Below are 24,202 nucleotides of genomic sequence, written 5' to 3'. Positions count from 1 at the left end.
GTAATGGTACACTTACATTACACTTACATGCTTATGAGTGAAGAGAGTTGTACCCCTGAAAATATTTCCCCATCTTTGGCTAAAATAATAGGGACAGACTAACTGTTAAATATTCATTTCACTAGAGTTTCTGCTGTAGTGGATATAGTAGCCTTTTCATTTTATTCCCTTCTCCAGGTGCTTGTGAAAGAGCCTGTTATGTTAACTACTATAGCTTACCATTAACTTTTTCCATTAATAATACTGTTTAAATTAACTTTAAAATGAGATTTTAAGTGTGCAGCTAATGGATTGTATTTGAATGGGGTTCTCTGTGGTTTAAACGGTTTAGGCAGAAAAATATTAGTTAGCCAGATAACATTAAAATCACCCCTGAATTTGTAACTTGTAGAAGGACCGTCATTTTTCATTTAAGGTGTAAATGTTATTTGGTAAAACCTGAATGGGGTTTTCTCCATTTAAACGCTTTAAACAATGTAGGGGAAAAAATACTAAAATACCTTAAAATGTAGAAATTAAAAAATATGTACATATATTGTGATGAATCACTTAAAAAGTTTAGGGTCAACTGATTAAGCAATAACCTCTTTAAATAGCATGCGTTAAAGAATTACCCTTTGCCCATCTAAATAAACCACCTTACAGCAACATAGGGCTGTATGTGGGAGTTATACGTTTTCTAGCAGAGTATTCGCAGCAGATGTCATGTAAATCCTCCAGCAGTCAGTCTGGTGTCTTCTGGCTCCTTTGACAGGACTCGGGTTTCAGACGCAGGAGTTAATCAACTCACTCTCTTAATAATTCAGTACAGACGGCTGGGCTTTTTGCCGAAATCCCTTCTGCGTTTCACAGCCCTCATTTCGCACCTACCTTTTTCCCTTTACCGGTGTCCTTAATTAGACCAGGTGTAGAGTTGCACGTAGACACGGAGGTGAGGAGCCTGCAGCCTCTGTGAGCAGAGTGGCATGTAAGAGGGAGCATCACCTCGGCCTGCTGGGCAAAGATTACGTCTGAAGGATGAGCGACAGCTTGTTGAATGCTTTATTTCTGTGAAGTCTGACTCGGTATAGTTAACCAATATGAAGCCTGTTCTCAGTCCGGTTCTTTTACCTCAGCTGAATATCTGGACTACATCAACAGGATAAAACAAAGTGGATTTTTGTTTTATTATTACCCGAAGTGCTTGCATTTGATTGAGGACACTTACAATGTGGTCTACACCAGCTGCTTGCATGGTGTGCATCCTATTTGGTGAGTACAAAGTAAGATTTCAGAAAGCTTTCAGGCTAGTCTTAATTAAGAACCACCAAGCAAGTATTGTCTAAAAAACAACTATGTAGTAATGCAAAACTGTTCCATTGAGGTGACAATATCATGTGATCTGATATGTGATATTTGATAAGCAAAGCTAAACTGTTTTAAAAGCTTTATTAACTTGACAATGAGAAAGAAGTGCTTGTTGTAAGACTTGTAAATGCTTACACATAACAGTCTACAGTATAAATACAGCTAACTTAATATTTGTCAGATACATTTATTTGTAGGTAATATTTAGTTTTCTTAGTAAGTGTAAACAAAAAGGAAAATAAATTTCTCTGTCATGTCTGCAAAAGAGGTTTCAGACCTCAATGACAATGTAATTACTTGCTTAAATAAAGGTTAAAATCCAAACAAATATCACACAATCCTTTATATGTTGTATATGTTGTGACTTTAATTTTCAAAGAGTAGGTCAACTTTCTCACAGTTGTCACTGTGGGCCAACAGAAATGAATATTTCCTGTTTTTTGTTTTCTTATTATCTACAGGGATCATATGTGAAGTCAAGCAAGTGTATTCACAGCCCAAATTAATCAAAAGAAAGACTGACCAGACTCCTGACGAGGCCACCAAGTTAGAGGAAAACATCCAGAAAGTTATTAACCAAATCCACTCTTTGTCCGGTGAAAATGAAAATATCCGTAGCTTCAGCTTCTCAACCCCAGGACAGGGTTTTGACTTAAATGCATATTACAGTACTCTGACTAACTTGTTTGCTGCCTTTCAACCACTGCTGAGAAACAGATTCATAGATGACTTTCCCAAAACTTTAGTTTGTATTCTGTCTGGGAGACAGGACTGTGGATTGGAGGCAGAACTAACAAAGACCGTGTCACTGGAGTTGGGAAAGCCACTACTGACGTTCGTGTCATCTCTAAGATCCCAGACATGCACTCCACTGAACAGTGATGGAGAGTCAAACAGCTTCCTGAGGACCTACCTCAGCATCGGGCAATCAATGACAGCAGCATTAAATGGTTTTCAGCAGACATTTGTAAATACACTGTCGAGTCTCCCTCTTTCTGGGAATTTGATCAGTGCTGTGAGTGGCCTTGTGGATGCAGCTGTAATATATGTCTCAAAGTTTATGGCAACGTTACTCCAAGCACCAATGGACTATATCAAAATAGCTTTACAGTTTGGAATTAGAATACCGTCTTTAGACGGAAAAGAGACCTGTGAACAAGGTAAGACTATTATTTTTCATCAGTATATACATTTGAGCAGTGCCATGTAGTTTTCTAAACTGTACTGTTTAAACATACAGTTTATATACATAATATTTATGCTGATTAAATTGTTTTCCCACTTGTTCTGCAGGAGATCTCAAGCAGCTCATTATGTGGTAAGTTATTAGCGAAGTTCACATAAACCCTTTTTCCATATTAAAGCTCCCCTCTGCAGCTTTTGACCACAGAGCAATGTTTTTAAGAGTGGGTCCCTGTTTTGTTTGAATTGTGCATGCACACGAGGTCGCGGATGATGCAATATACTTTCCTGCTGCCGGTCTCCATAGACAATGTCACGCGACTCGCAGTTGGAGCACTTCTACTGTTCGGATCGGCATGAAACTCCTGGTTGAATCATCAGTACAATTAATGTACATGTTCTTTGATAAAAAGTCAAAGGCACAAGCCTATGTACATACAAACTTCAGAGTAGAGGTTAACTACAACTCCCAATGTGCATTTCGGCAAGAAACATCCACTCACGGAGCCTAAAATTCTGTTTCATGCACCGCTAACGGTGGCTGGAAGCTAAAGATTCCACTGATGAGAAAACTGATTTTACAGTCTGCAGCTTAAATAACTTCACTATCAGATTCTATTAATTTTGGATGAATTTGTTCATAACTAAAACGAGCATTTTGAATTCACTGACACTTTAATTTGTGCCTCTGACTGGCTCCTTCATAGCAACGGCAGCCAAGCTCATGGCTATTGTAGTATTCAGATCCCTTCACCATGCCAAACTGATGAACTAATTTTTTTTTTTTTTTAGAAATGAAGTTGAAATAATTAAAACTAGTGGCTACAACATAAACCTATAGGGTTCTTACAACATCCTGGAGAATCCTGTATTTCTATGTTAAGTAACATTAAGGATATCCTTTGAAGAAAAAACTGAAATATGAATTCAGTATGGGGAAAAACACTTCACAACTCCATTCCACTGACAGACAGTTGGTGTCAGTAACACACAAGCGCAGCAATCTTCCAATAATAACAATGAAGAAGAAAAATAGTAGCTAGCAAACACAGATGTAAACAAGCAGGATTTAAAATGTAAAAAAATCTGCTTTCTAATAATGTTTTATGAGAAAGGAAATACATTCATCATATTTGTTAAATATACACACAATGTGTTTTAGTGAGAAACACTAAATGTAACTTTTGTGTGTTAACAAGAAAACTCCACAGGGCACCTTTAATTAACATCCCAGAGAAGTAAAATACATATCAGCCAGAGTAGCTCTCATTGAATCTGTATGCATTTTAGTAAATATTAATGTGTTACTGAAAAAATCTGTAATAATGATTAAATGCATTTTTTGTTTAGGGGAATAAACCACAATGTGAGCTGGTCCTTTGGTAACTCCATCATTGACATACTACTGGAAATCTTCCTGGCTCCAGAACAGTCCCTGTGCACATATCCAGGGCCAAAGTGCCAGAATCCTCCCAGCGTCCCCTTCCAGCGCAGTGTCTCAGAGGCAAAAGACGACACTGATAACAACCACGACATCCTGCTAAGGTGTGATCGCCACAATCTGGCCAGGCTCAATGACACACTGTGTGCTGACATCCTCACGGCTTCAAGAGCGGGATCCTCTACGTCTGTGCTCACCTTTTGCCAGGCGCTAAGCTCCCTCAGCCCTAACCAGATAGAACAGGTGTGGAACAACATGTGTTATGTCATTCAAGCACTGGTGTCTCCGTTCCTCAGTAGGTCATCTGACTGCAGTTTTGGGGACATACAGCCTTCCCCTGCCGTCACCCCTCCCTCTGAGAGTCTTCCGCTCCCTCACTCTGCACCTCCTCAAGTAGCCAGAGAAGCCTCCAACCTCAAACAGCTAGCCTGTAACTACAACAGCTGGTTAGGTAACAAGGTAGACGCTGTCCTCGTGTCGCTGTGCAGCGATAACGAACGTGAGGAGTTTGTGAAGCAGGTGTGTAACAATGCTTTGTTGATGAGGGAGCTGCTCTCAGATCAGATGAACAGATGGCTGTATGGATATTGTGCAAACTCCTCTGCAGATCCTGGGTACATGGTGAGTCAGTTCTGCATCTATGAGCAGTGGATCAAGCAGTCCTCAATCCCGGCGGACCCCTCCTTATTGGAGTTCTGCATGAGCCTGGACAGTCCCAGACTGACCAAACTTATCTGTGAGCACATTGGATTCTTCATGCTTTTATTCTCCAACCCTGAAAATGGGCGCTTCATGCCTAACTGCACAAACCTGCCCCCTCCACCACCATTCCCTGACATGGGTTCATTAATATTAGATTCTTGTCGTTACTCTGAGTGGCATGATGTGATGCAAATTACCATCGACGTTTTGTCACTGTGCATCCGCCTGGATCAAAGCGGTTTTACTAAAGAGGTTTGTTCCAACAAAACTTTTCTAAATAGCCTGCTGCGTAATAAGGCAAATACCTGGCTTGAGATTCACTGCAACACCTCTCTTAGCCTTCTACCGCCTGAACCGACCCAGTCCTTCAACATCGCAGGCTGGTGTGACTACCACACATGGGGAGAACGGCACGTGGACGATTCAGTGGTTGGTCTCTGCTGGCAGCATGATCAGCTTGCTTTTGAGAAGAATGTCTGCTGCAAAGTGTCTCTGTTTGAAAAGCTGTTACAAAACCCTCAGAACAAATGGCTGATTTCAGTCTGCACAGACATAGAGGAAATAGCGCTGTTACCACAGGTGGGTATTTTACCTGGATGACAAAGATCTGTGTATCCAAAGTATAAACAACTTGTATGCACACAAAAAAAGTCAAATATTATTTCAAGTCCCATTTCATTGAAAAATTGCCTACACACTGACCAAAAAACTAGAAGAGGCTCTTAAGATGTAAAAATAATAATTTGTTCAATGTGTAAATGGTGAAACGATATGAAAAAATATGACACAAAGTGAACATTTCGGTCAAAGGACCATCATCAGTACAACTTACTGACGAGTCTTGAACTATATGCACTCATGTATACACAACAACAAACTGAAGGCAGCAGTTTCAATCAGTAAACCATTGCAGAAAATAAGTTCAAATGTTATTTTAAAACAACTCAGTAGTACTGAATTTGTATTCGGATGTTGTATTCACGATCATCTGTACTTTAGGTGTGCAAGTACTCAGAGTGGACCCGTCCCATCATCGTGGACATGACTGAGCTAGCTCTCTGCGCTGAGATCGACCCACTTAACTTCACCTCCAAAGTCTGCGCCAATAATACAGTACTCCAGAACCTGTTGGCCAATCAGGACAACACCTGGTTACTGCAGCACTGTGCCAACCATTCAAATCCAGGGCTATCTCCTGGTGGGGGACATGGAGAAGGCCTGACTGGTTTCAACCCCACAGAGCAGTGCCAGTACTCCAGCTGGAGCATATCTCTTCCAGATGCAGCACTCCTGACTCTCTGCTGGGAACGTGACCAGACCCATTTTGTCTCCTCTATCTGCCCCAACGCTGGTCTTCTCTTTTTGCTGTCCCGGGAACCGTCTAGTGTGTGGGTGGGAAGTATGTGTAACACCTACACCAACTTCACCACTACAACCAGCACCAACAACAGCACTACTGCAGAGCCTAATTTCTGCTTGGCCAGAAACCTGGTGAGGCAGTTTAACTGGACCTGCTCAGCTGTCCTCAACTCAGCCTGCCAGCCTGGGGCCAATCAGAATATGGCCCTGCAGATGTTGGTGCGCTGCTGGGTGGAGAGTCTGAGATCCAGGGTGGAGGATCTGCTGACTCCACCTGTGGCCACAGTGGTGGAGCAGGCAATGAGCACCACGGTGGTGATCCTGTTGGCCCTGGAGGAGGTCCAGAACACCTCGCTACATGTCACTGAGAACATAAGACTGAGTATGTTAGCATCCGTAGTTCGCTATCTCGAGAGGGAAAACAACTTTGACAAAAAGAGGGTCTTGCTGCAGTGCTTTGGGGTAGGTAGTTTAATTGTGCAGTAATTGTCAGAAAAGAAAATAATCTTGCTATCAGTGGTGGAGGAAGTACTCTGATGCTTTAATCTAACTATTACAATTAAAAGTGCTGCATTGAAAATGTCACTTAAGTACAAGTATTATAAGCAAAATGTACTTAAACTGTCCAAAGTAAAAGTACTTATAATTAAAAACAATGGCTCCTCATAGTGTTATACTATTATATTATTTGATTATTATTACTGATGCATTAATGTGTCAGTAGCATTTGACTTTTGTAGTTGGTCAAGGTGGAACAAATTTGAACAATTTTATAATACTGTTGAGTAGATTAATCTATAACAATGCATTATATTGTGTATGTTTTGTTTATTAAATTTGTAAAGTAACCAGTAATCATGTGTAGCCATCAAATAAATGTAGTTAAGTAAAACTTACATAATTTCCATCTGAATTGTAGTAGAGTAGAAAGTAGCATGAAATGGAAATCTACCTCAAATTTCTACTTGAGTACAGCAGTTGAGTAAATGTACCTTGATACATTCCACCGCTGCCTGCTTTGTTATTTTTTACTATATAAAAGTCCGTCAATGAGAACTAATGAAGTATATTTTAGCACCTTTTTGGAAATTTATTCTGTATGTTAATCAGGGCATAGTGTGAATAGAGATTATCCCTCATCATTTATTCATATAGGCTCAATCAGTTTCTGTGTAGAACAATTCATTGACTTTATAGTTTATCTGATTATTCCTCTGTATCAGTTACCATTAGCGTCATTGTACAGCAGCTAACCTCCAGTGTGTACGGTTACACTCCTGTCATTGATATCGACAATCAATTGCTTCCCCTGGGTGTAATCTCTACTGGCTCACACTTGATTTGACAATTAAAAATAATGTGTCAAAACAGACTCCCAGATTATGTAGTGCCACTAATCCCTCTGTTTATAGTGTCACAACCGTGTGTGTGTGTGTTTTCCTTCTGTAGAGAGTCTTAACCAGCTTGATGCAGACAGCAAGAGACGTGACCAGTGATGAATTCTTCGTCATTAAGGTGATTTATGCCACACTGTTAATGTAAGCTTTGTTCCAGACTGAAATATCTCAACAACCATTGGATGGATTTTCATAACATTTTGTACAGACATTCATGTTACCCAGAGGATGAATCCTAATGATATTTGTGATCCTCTGACTATTCCTCTAGCCCCAGCAGTAGGCCATAGGCCTGTGAAATATCTCAATATCTACTAGATGTATTGGCTCAACATTTGGTACAGACATTCATGGTCCCCAGACGATATTTCCTACTAACTTTGGTTAAACCCCCCCGACTTTTTCTCTGGTGCACTGACAATCCTCACCAGCTATTGGATGGACTGCCATGAAATTTAGTACACACATTCATGTCCGGATGAACTGTAAATACTTTGGTGATCACCTAACCTTTCCTGTGGCAGCATTATACCGTCAAATTTGTCCAAATTTGTCCAATACTTTGGTTTATGACCAAATACCTGCAAAACCAATGACATTCCCATCATTATGTTGTGTTTATTACTAATTAGTAAAAGTTAGCATGCTAACACACTAAACTAAGATGGTGAACATGGTAAATATTATACCTGTTTACCGTAAGCATGTTAGCATCATTATTGTGAGAATTTCAGTATGCTGACATTAGCTATATAAGTACAGTCCATTTACCATTTACCATCTGTGCCTAAGTACAGCCTCACACAGCTGCTAACAAGGCTGTAGATTCTTTGGCTTGTTTCCATAGACACCCTTGAATTATTTATGTCTTTATTGTCTGTTTTTCATGTTTATTTGGACTAATTTCCTTCCTGTGTTTATGTGTCCAGGAGTATTTCAGTATACCGCTGAGCAGCCTGAGGTCAGTGCTCAGTGCAGCTCACATCACCACCATCAGACTGATACTTCAGTACTATAGCAGAAACAAGGATGCGCTGCAGGTGAATAAGCACACTATTATACATCCAGGTGAAACCTACACTAACAACATTTAGAAGTCTTTTCCTGTTTCTTCCTGTTTCACGGCTATAGCGTCTGTTTAGTCTTAGTTGATTACACAGTACACAGTATTGCATTCTTGCTGACACAAAATTGGTATTTGTTTTTGTTTGTCAGTTGCACGATAATTACCTGTCCACCATGGTGTCAGTGCTGTTCCAGACACACCTGGTAAAAGATGGTAGTCTCTTCTCTGAGCTGGCTCCCCTGCTGGCTGCTGCCAGCCTGGCTGACATCAAGGCTCTGCCCTCACTGCAGAACAACATCAATGTGTGAGTGATGGTGTCAGCTAGTCATTTCTAATGACCCAATACTCATTAGTAATGAGTCACATACTCATTATTATAAGCCGCATTTATTAGTGATTATTGTGTCACTTCTTCTATCAGTAGTATTATTTGTCTGGTGCACTTGTGTGTGAATGTTGAGGACTGTTTCTTTGGTTTCTCAAAAGTTGCCCTTTTGCATTTGTGATACTGTTCAAGTTTGTTCTCCGGAATATTTAGCATGATGTTATTAGCAGATAAACATCATCTGCTAATAACAGATGATGTTCATGATGTTCGTTTTTCTGGACACAATTTCAATTTGTTTAAATTTGTTGTTTTTCTGTTGCTGGAGTTTTCATCTCCAAGATTGCCTCCATCTCCATTTATCCTTGCCAGTAGGCGAAGAAGTCCCCAACTGGATCAATTGTCTGATAGAGTACTTTAATAATCCAAGTGGGAAATTGTGTAATTACGAATGTATGTTTAGAGGTGCTGTTGAACCTCAGGCATGGCAGACATGAGTGTAAACCTAATCTGTCTCCACAAAGCTGGCTAAAAGTGTTCCTTGTTGACAAGGTGCGTTTGTTCATTGTAACATGCTTCTGCATTTTTATATGGACACTTCTGGTAGGATAATGCACAATGTCATGCGCCTTTCCAAGCTCACATCCACGATCTTATATATAAGGCAACTTTGGGATGAGACTGAATGGAAATGTTCACATCCTGAATGTTCAGCCAAATGCCAGTGAAAGGTCTCTCCTAACAGCAAAAGAGATCCTACTCAATATTATGTATACAGTATATGTCAAACAAAGCAGTTACTGAGTTTTCCTGTGTTACATCTGCTAAGAATCTGCTATGTAGTGAACACTATGATTTGTTTCAATTGTGCACAATCATGCAATCTCACTTTTCTACATACATTAGGCTTCCATCCGAACGCAGCACTGGTGTCAGGCTTCTGTGAGAAATTATGTGTCATTGCACCCCAAGGTGCCAGGAACATGCATTATACATAGGAAGTAAAGGAAACTAGTTCACCTACTAGATTTCAATCTGGAAAGGACTTGTGTGTATCTGCTGTTGATTCAACAAGAATGAGCCATGAAATGTAGAACAGAGCAGCAAGATGTATTTCAGATTGACTCAGGTACGTAACAGCTGTCTGTAAAGCAGTGCAGATACACCCCCATCATAGTTCTTTTGTGGTCTTTACTATATGCTCATGACAGAGTACAATTCAAGTCAAACTTAATATTCTCTTAAGGAAAACAAACACACCTCAAAGTATCACCGTCAAACATAAACATCACTACAGCCTGTACCCAAAAAGCCCAGCAAGTGAGATAGTACAATAACATCTAAGACTATACCACCTATGTTTTGTTTCTTTTTTTCAGTAGAAATTAGGTCTGTTGTAATGAAATCTGCATGATAAATATGTTGCTGGAGGCAGCATGCAATTAGCTTAGCTTAGCATTATGACTGGAAATAGGGGAAAACAGATAGCCTGGCTCTGTCTATAGGTAACAAAATTCACAGCAGGTCCTGCCCATAACCCCGGTAGAACCACAAATTGTCATCTTTATACTTAGGTTTTTGTACAGATTAAACAAAAGAGATATGACATGTTAAGGTGCTGGTAGGCAGATTTTGATACCTTTAGACAGAGTCAGGCTAACTGTTTCCCACTGTTTCCAGTCTTTATGCTAAGCTAATCTTGGCTGTAGATTCACACTTAACAGAGAAACATGAGAGTGGTACCAATATTTTCATCGAACTCTCAGCAAGAACGCGAATAATAAGTGCATTTCCCAAAATGTCAAACAATTGCTTTATTATTTGTTCCTAGCTTACAGTAGTAAATGGTAAGTTTTCCCCCAACCTGCAATCTTTCAATGCAGGCCACATACAATATTTTGCAAATATTCAGTAAAACTGTTACAACACAGCAGTTCCAGTATATCACACAAGTTTAAACAAAACTTACATTTTTTTACTAGGAGAGAGGCCATTAACAGAAACTTGGGGAGCATGACTCTGGACCAGCGGCGGGCTTTTGGCTTGTGGTACAGCAAAGTTATGCCCCCCTCCAACATCACCAGAGGTCATCAGTCACTCATCAGGGATGCTGGAAACCTGATCACCTACCTGCCCTTCCACAACTTCCAACACCTCTCTCCTGCTCAGGTAACAGCCCTCTGAGCTCTGACACCTGGCTGAGGAACCCGAGAAGCCAGGACTCTGTCAGTTCGATTAGCCCCAGGACACAGCAGAGCTACTCGTCACATACTGGAAAGAAAGCACAGACAGCCTCTTCTTTCGTGGTTACCACCCTAGACTGTATGTCTATGGTCACCACCAATGTGTGCCATATGCTTATAGATAATGTTCACTAAATAAAGATAGGAACACATGAATTAAGAATGACCTGAAGATCATCAATGACCTTGTTGTGGCCACATTCAATCAATAAACATTTACACATTTTCAAAAAGTATTTAATGTCACATAGACAGAAATGCTATAACTGTATTTCGGTCATCATGTTTATCCATAGCTGTTGGACGGGCTGGATGTGTTGCAGAGAAACACCCTCACTTCTCTAAAGCAGGAATTCATCGCTCACAGCCTCATCGGCACCTACAGAAACCTGACAGCTCAGGATGTGACCAGGTTGGGAATGACTGTATGGAGGCACCTCCAACCTTTCTGTCCATGTAAACTGTTTTACATTACACATAATTAGCTATTCGACATTACCTCAGTAGGTTTAACCACAGATAAAATCTGGCAAAACACATTGGTATTTAGTTTGATTGATTCTGCTTAATTTTCCAGGTAGATTTTGACCCCTGTTAGTATATATGTGTAAAGTAATAATTTGTCAGATTGTCAGATATAAACAGATTGTTTTTATGTTGCTTCCAAATCCTTCATTTGAGTAAAGTGATGCCTTCTTTTAATCTTTTACCACTCACTGTCTGTCTGCTGGACAGTAGCACAATGTTGACATTTTAGGGACTGCTAATAAGTTACATGAATATGGGCATGTAATATACACTTTATGTATTGATAAATTAGACTCTTGACTTTCTGTCAATATGGTCATTTTCAAAAAAGAAGAACTGTATATAACTGAAACCTTAAAAATATGGTGTCATCAAATAATTGCAGAAAAGAAAAAACAAAGATGACTATTTTGCACAACTTTCAGTGGCCTTGTTTGACAAAAATAACAGTCAGCCATAAAGTCTCATTTTTTAAATTTGAAACAAACAGATATTTAATCTAGAGACTCAGCAGAAACATCTACTGAAAAGGTAACATATTACTATGTAAACTACTACACTAGTATTACGTTGTCTTGCTTTTGTTGACAATTACATGTCTTATATATTATTCTATATATTATGGTCATTTGTGCTGTGGGAAATGTAATTATTGAATCTTAAGGCCATATCTCTACAGACTTCACACTACGCAGACTGAATGAGGAGCTTAATTTAGTGGATTTTTTTTTGTTACAAAATGTTTATTTAGCTTTTTGGAAGGAAACCTCTCATCTGCTCCCAGCTGTGTATTGTCAAAACAGTGTTTGTAATTTTAGGCTGGGTAAACTCTCATGCCTGGCAGACCCAGAGGACCTCCTTGTGTACAAAGGCACTGAGGCCTTCAGTGTCATTCGGGACATCATTATGAACTGCACACGTGAGGGACTCAGTCTGCCCAGCCATCTGGTAGGAACAGTTTATGTGTGATTTCTTTATTGTTTTTCATATGTGTGCTTTTATTTAACAATTGCATCAGAGGAGTATTTAATATATATGTGCTGTCTCTGTACTTGTTCTGAACCTTATGTCCAGATTTCCAGTTTGTTACTCAACAGCACAGAATTAAAGGTCCCCTCCACGCTCAGTTCTGATCGACTGGCAGAGCTCTCCCACCTCCTGCCCTTGCTGGGTGTGCCTTTCCTGCAGGGTCTCACACCGTCGCAGCTGCTTGCTGTCTTTCCTGCCCTCGACTCTGTTTCATTCAGCCCTGCACAGGTAGACGAGCGTACTCAACATGTAATGTACAGTGGAAGATGTAGGAAGCATCATCTATAACTCAATGTCTATCGCCATTTAACATACACAGTTTTTTTTTTTTACGAGTGAGCTGATTCTTTCGTGTAAAATAAATGTCAGGTGTCAGTGAGTGAGGGTTTAGCCAGTCCCTTTCACTGCACAAGCCCCATTTGTTGTACATGGTTGGGTTTCCTGGCAGCTGGTGGAGCTTATAGACCTGAGGAACAGCTGACAGGCAGTCGGTCTTCAGCACACTTACCCCCGAGGTGAGATGGCTCATGAGGCAAAGACCTGAGCTTTACTTCACCTTCAGCTATCATCTGAACTGGAGCCTTTTACTTTTTACCTCAGCCTCACAGCTGTTGTCTTGGTTTTATATGTCACAGGGAGTCTTGAGAGGACTGACCTCTTCAAACCTACGGATAGTTTAGCAGGTCCATTGTGACAAAGTTGCTGTGTGTACAAGAGATTTTCAGGCCCTTTATTTGATATTCTAGTAAATGGTGAAGTAATAATGAAAACAACATCTTGGATTTGAGTATTTCACCCAGTATAAACATGATGCAGAGCTGGAGTAAGTAGATACAGAATATATGACACACCAGTCAGTTACCAGTTGGAATTACCACTTTATAAGTTACGGTAATTTATTTTTAGTCATTTGCTGTCATTCTGTATGTTTTTCAGGCTTCCATAATTGTAGACAAGCTGTCTTCAATTATCACCGTGAGTTATTTTGTAAACACGTTCACAATGTGAATTTAGTGTAGAGATGTTCTCTGAATTTTTGCGACCTGACCCTCACACCTTCCTCCTCTCTGCCCAGCTGACCGCTCCAGGCCAGCTGCAGGAGCTCGGCTCCCTCATTGTGGGAGTGAAGACGGAGACCTTGTTGACCCTCACCTCTGACAGGCTGCTGTCATCCCTGCCCGCCATGGCCCAACACACACAAGGCCTCAGCCCGCCTCAAGCCAATGCTGTCTCCACCAAACTATGGGTACAACACAGACATGTTAACAGTGGGGAGACACATTCATATTGACTTGAAGAGTCTAAATGTTCAAGTTTTATCATTTGTATTCACTATGGCTTTTTTACAATCAAAGAAAAAAATGAAAGAAAATTTAAATAATAAATGTATAATAAATGCAGAATTGACATTGAGACTGAAAAGACAATATTATTAAGAACACAATATCCTGTTACTGTAATTCCACTCACTTAAAACACTGGGTACTGTAAATAATGCAATTAAAAGGATAAAGTAGATTTAATATTTGATCCCTAAGCTTTCAGTCAAAGACTTTCAGAGTTATGTGACTTTTTTCATCTGTAGAGGACGACTGCTACACGCCTCCTTGTGTTATCTTACCTCTTTTTCTGACCAGGGCTTCCCAGAAGTGGTCGGTTGGCTGGATGATGTGGAGCCTTTGCTCTCTTGCACGCCCCTGCTCAGTGTCCTGCCCAGGACTCGTCTGCTTGTGAACAACATCACCACTGCATCCACAAAACCCTGGAACACACAGCAGGTATCACGCAGCCCATCGTGCATCAGGACACATCATAGGAGCCATGCTATTCAAACTCTTAAATAATGTGTTGCCAACTCAGGAGACCCCATCACAGGGTGCACATGCAGAGTGGTAAACAGTTCAGCCAAAGAGTTATTTTCATTTATAAAGTTTTTTTTTTTATCAAATATCAGAGAAGGTTCAAAAGCTAAAAGGTAGTCAGTATTTAACAAGAAAGAAAAGGTTTGAGCAAATCTTAAAAATAAACATGATGATAAATTTAGAGCAAAAATATATTTTACACTATCCTGTAAAAATGCCTCTGTCATTATAATCTTTTGACAGTTCTGTAGCATTAATGGTCAGATTTTGAAATTTTATCAATGTAAGCAACAACAAAAAACAGAGAGACAGAAATAAAATTAACTTTATACAAATGTTTCGCCCCATGGTTGAATAGGCCATCAAGTCTTCGGTCAGTTCACTTGAACACTTGCTTACAGTATTTGAATATGTGAAAACATCTAACCTCTGAGCCTGTGACTTTTACTTTGTGTTATGATCTCTTCGTGCTTCCTCTAATTAAATATGCTTCCTCTATTTGTGAGAAGGTGTGTATGACAGTATCTTGATTAGCTGCTAAATTATTAAGTGGAGAAGCAAAAGCAAAGACGTCATCATCACTGACACTGAATGGACCTGCCTGTGAATGCAAACAACACAGACAAAAACCTTCATATCAGATTGCCCTTTTAACTGACCATGAAAACTGGGAGAGAAAGCAGCCTAGAACCTGCACAAACCAGCATGTTACAACAAATACATAACACAACTTTTTTTCCATTTTCTTCCCCAGGCTAAAGCAATTTTCAAAGAGGTGATTGATTCTAAACCAAACCTAATCAACCTAGGATTTCTGTAAGTTCATTTCATTTCTGTGATGAATTTGTATACACTCTGTATGTTTTTCTCTGTGCTCACTCCTTGTCTGTGTCCAAAATGTATGAATACTAACAGCAGCAGATGCTCTAATGTTCTCAGCCTCTTTTTAACTGTGTTGGTTCTTTGCAGAGGTGGTCCTTTACTGAAGTAAAAGTACTAAAACCACAGTGTAGAAATACTAATAAAAATGTTACAAGTAAAAGTCCTGCATTCAAAACTTTACTTAAGTAAAAGTACAAGCATGAAAGCATCACTTTAATAGCTGGTAAAGGTGGAGCTCATTTTAATATACTGCTGGGTAGCTTGTGAATTCCCCCTGAGGATCAATAAAGTTTTACCTTTATCTGTAATAATACATCATAATTTATATGTTGACTATATTTTGTATTAATAATCTGAATCTGCAAAGTAACTAAAGATATTAAATAAATGTAGTGGATTACTCAAAAAAGTTCAAGAACCTCAAAACTGTACAGTTTTTGAGTAAATGTAGTTAGTTACTTTCCACCACTGGTTCTTTATAGCAGTAACTTGCAGCTTTCCAGGATATGTAACTGCTATGTGCATCTACTGACACTCACCTCTTTATGTAATCAGGAGTCTGGGAACAGTGGGTCAGGGTGTGAGCTGCAAGGTCTTACAGGAGCGTTTTCGGGCTGATTCCTCGCCTCCCTCAGTCAGAAGAATCCTGGCTTTCCTCAGGCAGCAGCCCCGTCCTCTTCACACCTCACTGGTAAACTTAACATGTTTAATTGATGCCATTCTGCTGTCTATATGCATGTGATATATACTATATCTATATGTCCTTTGTTATGTGTCTTTGTTCTTCTGGACAGAAAAAGTGTGTGATCGAGGAGCTGTATCAGTTTGAGTTCTTCTCTGAACTGCTTAAAGATCTTGGAGCTGAGATTGCCCTGTCCATGCCGTAAGTCAGAAGTGGGCATTAATCACTCCACTACTAATGTGTTGACATTATTTTCAGATATGATTGCAGGGAAATGGTCATCTCATTATGAGTAGACAAGACTTAAATTTTAAAAAACCTTCACTGAAAAATCACTGCATGTACTTTCTTGTCAGGAAAGATATGGGAAACCCTTGTGTACTTATCATGTTTGATCTATTAAAAAAAGAAAGTATAGCAACCAGAAATAGTTGAACTGGACAGTGAGTTAATCAATCCCTTAGCCAAGTTTGAGAGTGGACCTTACCACAACCTGACCAAACATATTCATAGGAGGTTTTAACAGCAGTTTATGAATAATGATTTAAAGAAATATTGACTATGTAATGAAAAGTATTCTTTATCTTTTTGTTCGTGTGGTTGCTTGCAGGGTGAGCACCGTTAAGAAGTTTCCTACAGATATGATGGACGTTCTAAGGAAGATGATTATTCAGGACCCTCATCACTTTCTCTTGCTGTCTAGAACAAAACAGGAGCTGCTGGTGGACAAAATAGTGCAGAGGATGGTCAGTTAGAGTCACACTATGTTGCCATACAGATCCCTTTCCTATTTTAAAAAGAAGAAGATAGAAAGTTTTTGAGTGCATAGATTTAGTTGTTTGTCATATTTGCTGTGTGATCAGTGTTTTGTGGACTCTGTCTCTGCAGGGCATGTACACAGGGGTGTTCACAGAGGAGGAGTTTCGTTCACTGGGTATTATGGCGCCGTTTGTGGTGGATGAGGTTTTCATTCAGCTGGACCGCAGCTTCTTCATTGACAATCTGGATTTCCTCCAGGGACTCTGTTACAGCAGCAGCAAGATAGACATTGTGGCTCGTATCCTGCAAGAACCTGCAGCCTTCGGGTAAAGTTATCACCTTCAAAACGGAAGGTTTTAATGCTTTATTGAACAATGAATTAACAAACAAGGCAGTATAACCACGCCATTACATATCCTTGGCACATGTCTGATTAGTAAAAAGAAAACCATAAACATTCAGTCAAAATAAAAATATCTAACAAGAAAAATGTAATTAAATAGATAAATGAAGAAAATATTAAGCACACAAAAATATTAAATAATATAAAGTTAATTAAAATAAAACATAAATTGGTCTTCTATTTAAATGAAAAGGTAAATACAGTCAGGCTCTATGAATTCCTATAATTATACACGTCAACAATTCTGTTGCAGCTTCTAAATTTGCAGTACAACCAGAATTCGTTATAAAAAACATAAAAAGTGGGTGTGTTATTTGCAAATTTGGCTTTATATATATATGATATTTTGCCATTATGAGAACTGAGTTAATCAGCTAATTTTCAGATTCAAGATCCAACCAAGCAAACTTAAGAAATCAGCCTCATAATGATGTACATTTTTAGAGTTTATCCAGTTTGTGAGATTTCCTCAACCTATAGAGTGAGACATGTAAGTTTAAAGATAAGAGGGAAAACATTATCAAACTTATATAGAGAGGTTTCATATGACAAAAGCTCTTTGCATTCCAGCTATTCACACAGCAGAAAACTGTGGAAAGATGATGAAGTGTTCTTCTGTTTCCTCACAGCCCAATGAAGAACTGGAACCAGACAACACTCAGTCAGGTGGATCGGTTTCTCTTCTTCCTGCCTGACAACAAACTGCAGGAGATTTCCCTGGTGAGTTTACTGCTCTATTTTTATTCATTTGGTATTACATCGTATTTGTTCCTGAGATTGGACAGTTTGCTCCTCAGATTGAGGAAAATTTAAAACTCAATTCCTGTAACAGATTCATTCGATGTCCAGAAATCCATAGTGAGGTGTTGGGATTGTTATTTGATGCCATGGCAGGTTAGGCCAACAAAGGCTGTAAATAAATCCTTCAGGTGTCACATCTCCAGTAGGTGTCAGGATCAGGTGGTGAAGTTCCTGTTTTCCCGTAAACTATCAGGGTGTGTCTGTGTCTCTACATGTGCATATGTGTGTCTCTGTTTGTGTTCCCACAGGCGTTGATGACTGTGGGGCGTATAGAGAAGCTATTCATGAGCCAGCGTCGGTGGGAGCGTGGGGATGTGGGAATCCACTGTGCAGATGAGAACGAGAGGAGCAGATTTTTTGAAAAGCAGCAGTTTGTTCTTCAGTTTTTCCTGGGCTTCCTCAAAATAAATCCTGTGTCACGTGAGCATCACTTTGGTTCCTAAAATCTCTGAAATAAATAACCCCTGATGGTACTCTAAAGGAATAGTTTGACATTTGGGGAATTACACTATATGTCAGCTTCTGCAACCAAGGCAGTAATATGAGAGCCTTCAAGCAAACAGACTGTTATCAAAGTCATAGTTCAACATTTTTGAAAATACACTTATTTGCTTTCTTGCAGAGTCATATTTGTCTGTTCAATATAAGTTGACAGCCAGCAGCTGGTTAGCTTAGCTTAGCACAAAGACTGGAAACAGGGGAAAACGGCTAGCCTGGTCCAAAAGATTAACAAAATCCACTTATAGTATCTATAAAGCTCATTAACTAACACGTTATAACTTGTTTGTTTAATCTGTATAAAAACAAAGGGTAAAAAAAGCACATTGTGGTCTTACATGGGGGGTTTGTGTGTGAACTATTTCTTAATCACGCGCAGTTACTTCCTGGAGTCTTGCCGTCAGCGCGATGCTCCATGTCCAATGTCAAACTAATCCTTTAATGTACGGCAATCGTGTCAAAATTATTGTTTCAGATTATTATTTTTTTGTTTAAATAAAGTATATGAAATTAACAATGAACAGCGTCTCCTGATCAGATATTTGTGTCTGCCTTTGCCAGCGACTCCTATGGTTCCTACCTGTGAGATTCTGCGTACAACAGCTCCATCTGCCTGGACCTCTAACAGTCTGACAAGCATGTCTTCATCGGCCTTCTCCAACTGTCTGGAGCTGATGGGTCATGACCCATTCCTTGCACCCTACCAACGCAGCCAGGTGCTCAAGAAAGTCAAACAGGTGAGATTCATTTGTAGTCTACTTTAGTCCATTTAACAACCTCTCAGAGGCTGTACAGTCTGGCTGTAGTTTTCCCTCCTCAGCCCAGGTCTTAATACCGTATGTCTGCTCTGTATTTACTGGGTCCCTCTGGAATGACATGTGTGTATGCAGATATATGGCAGCGTCTCATCCTTCACCCAGTCTGTGATCTCACAGCTGGGTGGAATAGCGATAGAGCTGTCAATAGAGGAGCTGAGCAGCCTACGACTGACTGAGCGAAGGAGCATCGCTGCTATGGGTGCCATCAGTGCCTGGAGCAACAGACAGGTAGCTGCTCTGCCCGCAGCAGTTAACATATCACATAGATTTACTATACAGGCCGCATCAACTACTCTACATATTTGGTTGAGTTAAGACCAGAATCTGACTTTTTGACAGTTTTTGTTTTAACATATAAAAACTATTATGTTTTAAAAATGACCACCGAGGTTCTGATTAACAGACAGATGTCAATTCATTTTTCTAGTAGTCAGTAGTCTAGTAGACAGTATTGCTGGACACCTCTGATGCAGGTGTTTGTTTGCCGGTCTAAATGAATGCATCACTATCAAACTCTAGGCTTATAGCTGCTTAGTGAGAACCACACAAATTTTTATTTAAAATCTGTTTGATATAAACAGAAATCAGTCATATTGTAAATGAACGACTGATACTTTTAATTTGATTAAATATGGCAGCTTTTTGGCAAGTGGCCATGGTATAAGTGGGATAATAATACCCAACAGAACAAACAGAAAAGAACCGCCCGCACAACACAGAGGGTGGAGGCAAACCTCTTTTTCTAATATTTTGTCTATCCTATTAAGACCAATGAGAGTAGACTAAATATTAGAAACACCTTTAAGTATAACTCAATATAGTTCAACAGCACAACAAACCAGAGCGTTCAAAATGACCATAAAGTTGAATCAACTCCTCACTAAAAACACAAAAACAGTAAACAATATAACCTTCATGAATGTAGGACTTTTTGCAGGGCTGTTGTATCAGACTCCATTAGTTTTAGTTAGTTGTACCTACAGTAATAAACTGAGTGTGTGTTGAGTGTGAGCATGTCTGGATCATGACTTTTTCATTTTCATCCCAGCTGGCTGCACTGTTTACCACCGTGTTAAACTCCACCAAGCAGAGTCCAAGCCAGCTCGACTCGAGCACACTGGTGGCAATGGGATACTTTGTGTGTGGAGCTAAAACCACAGAGATGAATTCTTTCAACGCTGTAGAGTTCAGGTAAGCAGATCAAAACACATTTACAGGCTCTTTTTAATGCCTTCTGTTGAGTCCTGATGTTTGACACTTTAATCACTCTGCTGCCGACAATATTCAGTCATAGTAATTTCCCCTCCCTCCCACACTTCTCGTGCTGTGTCTCTCCCTGGTGGCTGCAGTAAGGCGGTGCTCTGGCTGGGTCAGCTGAGGTTGTCCTGCTCAGAGGAGCAGCTGCTGGTTCTCATTGGGCTGCTGACCCACAGGCTTGCCTTTGGACCCATAAGTTCATGGGGAACTGATGTCTTCATTGAGATCGGAGTTCTGGCAGGTATTGCACATTCACTTACCAATTTCCAATATTTTCACACCTACAGTATATTCACTAATACTAATACTAAATTGAAAATTTTATTTTCATTCTGTAGCTAATTGCAATGTAGACAGCTGTACTAAATTACATACTAGGAAAAAAGTGTCAATTGGACACCTGGCTTTATATCTGTCTGGCACAAATATCTTATTTGTGTTGCTTAGTCAAATGCTATGTGTGCTCACAACCCTAAATTAAGGCCATCTTGTTTTTATTATTTGTTTTCTTGACACCCTCTAAATATGTTCTGTCACTCTCTTATTGCCGGATCCCAGTGTTTTTGACTAAGGTGACCTTTTGCGCTACTTCAGTCTCTTTTAAACATTTTGCACTTTTTACAGCTGGCCTCCCAGACATCGCTATGTCAGCTTTGGTGAAAGAGCAAATCGAAGGAATCACACCTGTGGCTATCTCAATGATACCACCTGATAAGTTTGCTGTAAGTACACATTCAATAAAAACTATTTCACATTTTTCATAAGCTCATATGTATGATTTGGATTTTAGAGCTATTTATTGCATTCTTTCACAGGAGTCCAAAATATCTGTGCTCATGTCAGTGCATTCATCTTGACAACTCTTTATCTCATCTCTCTGCCCTGTCTGTCACTTCCTCAAGGTGGTGTTTCACCAGAGACAGATCAGCATGTTCTCCTATGAGCAGGCTGCAGCAGTAACTGATGAGCAGCTCTCTGCTCTGTCAGATGTTCAGAGGACAGCTCTGGCTATGGTGCTGACACCCTGGGAGGACAGGCCTGTAGACTTCAGAGGTGAACCACTGAAATCTTTGAAACTCTTGTTGTCCACTGATAATTGTAAAGAAGAAGTGATTTTCATAATCTTACTTAATTTGTCTTGTTCACTTTATAATAATAATAATAATGATGTTTTTAATTTGTACAGTGCTTTAAAAGGTACTCAAAGGCACTCAACAAGACAATAACAGAAACAAAAAGAGCAATTATCTGGTGAACTTGAACCAACCTCTCTCAAAGCTCTAACCGAAGTTGTGTCCCAATTCCATACTAATACTACTAATACTATACACTACAGTATGTTATATGTTAATATTCATAATATAGTATCTTTGAAGTTAGCATACTAGACATAGAGTACTTAATGTTTGCACTAAATGGAAATCATACAAGATCTGCACTGACAAACATCACTCCAACTATGACTTTAGAAAGCTATTGCCAAAATAAACTTTACAAAGAAAATGTGCAAAATGTTTTTTTCCAAAGATGTAATACTTTACTTCTTGTCTGAAATCATCCTGAAGCTGTCTCACCATCATCTGTAAATTTGTTTATATTTTTACAGCTGTAAGTAGTTCCTCTACTGTATGTCCTTTGTCCATCAGCAGCGTACTCAAAAATCAAGCTAATTTAAAATGCATAGAGACATCTATGAGTGTAGTTAAATCCCCTGTGTGTAGATTTTTGGTATTGCTTTCACCTTGTGAGTCGGTGTGTGTCATCATGGCAAAATGTGGTCCTGCAGACACCTACTGTAGCGGGAACTACCACAGAAGCGGTTTTGAGTACTTGTCTGTTTGTCTGTCTGTGGACTGATTTCATCAATGTGATAGCGTCACAACCGTGCAAGTCACGAAACTTTACAGGTGTGTAGCTGATATCAAAATGAAGACAGAGTTCGAAGATGGGTGTGGTCCGAGTAAGGGCGCCAGAAGTAGGGGGGTAGGTAGTAGGGAAGGGGCCATTGGCCCATCCGCTTTACGCCCCTGCCCAACATTTGTTTTAATCTACACATAATTATTAACGCTGCAATGTTTTATTTTGCTTGTAGAAAAGTGAGACAATCCTGGTGAAAATTGGTGACAAGCAGTCACCTAAATCAGATATTAAAATATTATTTAATATATTATATAATATATTATTTAAATAAGCATGAATGCATTTTACACACGAAACACTGGTTGGTATGTAGTGTGGAATTGGTACGTATGGGACACAACTGGAACGTTTATATGCGCTTTAGTTATCAACACAACCACATATATCTGTTTGATGGGCTACATTTGTGGAATTTGTAAGAGCTTTATTTTACAGCAGACCTTGAAAACTTACCTTGAGAGTGATTGTGAACTTCTTATATGTATGATGATGTGCTTTCTTGGGATTAACAATCCTACATCATATGAAGAGTCAGAAACAGGTTCACTTGAGATAAGTATTCTTCTATTTATTGTGTTATTTTATCATGTCATAACAGCTCTGAAACAGAAAGGTGCCACTAATACTGGAATATCAGAATTGAACAACTCCAGAAAGTGTAATGAAATAGTCTTTACTGTGTTTTTGTTATGAATAACCCACAGGGATCGTATTTTGCATGGCTCTACAGTTGTATTGCTTTCACTGTGTTCCTGTAGGGAAGTCACTGGGGCTGGCACTGAGCCACAGTCCTCTGTGTCTCATACTGGGACTGCTGATGCTGCCGATCGTCCTGCCCTACCCTGGCACATGACCCCACTCACCCCAGGTGGATCAGGAGACACCTCCTCAACCAAGAAAAGCTCATTTATCTGTGCAATACCATACCTCTTTGAAATAAGCAGCACTTACTTCAGGATTGCTATATATGTATTTAATTAGATTGTAATATATTTTGTGCAACTATTACTTTGACATGTCAACATTCAGCACTGAAAGAACCAAATTAATAGTTTAATTCAGTGAGGAAACAACAACACATTTTCACAGTATATCCACCAAGTCAACCAACACCAACAGAATTATTGTCATTACACTTGGCTTATTTATTTATTTATTTATTGATAAACCTATCTGAAGCCCTCCTGTCTCGATGTATCCTTCTCAGGGATGTGACGCCATACCCAGAAAAGCAAATCAAACACTTAAAAGATTTAACTATAGTTATTATACAGTTATTATGAGCAAATCAACGTTGTGTTGCAAACCTATAAAGTTAGATATTTTTGTGAAATTATATAATATTTTTGTCAGAGTAAGAGCTGTAATGTTTGCTACATTTATATATCTATCGTGAGTTATCTTGATTAGATAGCAGGTACATAATGCTCAGTATGGCCTGATTGTATTATTATTGGTCAACTTCAGTATATTTTTGTGTGAGTTTTGTGTTGTTGTGCACACTTTCTGGTGTGATAAATATAGTCCTAAATTATTAAACTGAACCAGTCTGCCTCTGATTGACTTTGTTTGTTTATTTTTTCATTTAGCAGTGGAATTGTTCAAAATGATCTTCTCTCAATTCTCATTAATATCTCACATCTGCAGCAAGTTTGTATAATGTTTATATATATGATAAGCTATGTGGACATACAGCTCCCA

General features: G+C 39.3%; 1 protein-coding gene across 1 annotated transcript; it reads left to right on the top strand.

The window, feature by feature from the left end:
* The first annotated feature begins 36 nt into the window (after positions 1-36).
* On the top strand, positions 37-24,058 carry strc1 (stereocilin 1). Its single transcript, XM_044201300.1, has 29 exons — positions 37-1,251; positions 1,809-2,507; positions 2,641-2,665; positions 3,880-5,251; positions 5,672-6,493; positions 7,481-7,546; positions 8,358-8,468; positions 8,644-8,798; positions 10,802-10,988; positions 11,359-11,474; positions 12,409-12,538; positions 12,665-12,847; positions 13,556-13,594; positions 13,695-13,865; positions 14,257-14,397; positions 15,236-15,297; positions 15,919-16,054; positions 16,158-16,246; positions 16,656-16,791; positions 16,934-17,130; positions 17,837-17,927; positions 18,257-18,428; positions 19,068-19,243; positions 19,397-19,552; positions 20,373-20,515; positions 20,674-20,822; positions 21,206-21,303; positions 21,484-21,634; positions 23,260-24,058. The coding sequence occupies exons 1-29, from the start codon at positions 1,209-1,211 to the stop codon at positions 23,352-23,354; spliced, it is 6,111 nt and encodes a 2,036-aa protein (XP_044057235.1). The 5' UTR covers positions 37-1,208; the 3' UTR covers positions 23,355-24,058.
* Positions 24,059-24,202: the final 144 nt, after the last annotated feature.

The sequence above is a fragment of the Siniperca chuatsi genome, linkage group LG1, assembly GCF_020085105.1.
Source record: "Siniperca chuatsi isolate FFG_IHB_CAS linkage group LG1, ASM2008510v1, whole genome shotgun sequence".
Taxonomy (NCBI): domain Eukaryota; kingdom Metazoa; phylum Chordata; class Actinopteri; order Centrarchiformes; family Sinipercidae; genus Siniperca; species Siniperca chuatsi.
The sequence above is the reverse complement of the archived record's forward strand: the minus strand, read 5'-3'. Positions and strand labels throughout refer to the sequence as shown.

Excerpts from the sequence above, each read along its gene's own strand:
- strc1 (XM_044201300.1), top strand. The coding sequence starts at position 1,209 with ATGTGGTCTACACCAGCTGCTTGCATGGTGTGCATCCTATTTG. Across the intron at positions 14,398-15,235 it reads AACCCTGGAACACACAGCAG|GCTAAAGCAATTTTCAAAGA; the intron begins GTATCACGCAGC and ends TTTCTTCCCCAG. Across the intron at positions 16,055-16,157 it reads GTCCTCTTCACACCTCACTG|AAAAAGTGTGTGATCGAGGA; the intron begins GTAAACTTAACA and ends TCTTCTGGACAG.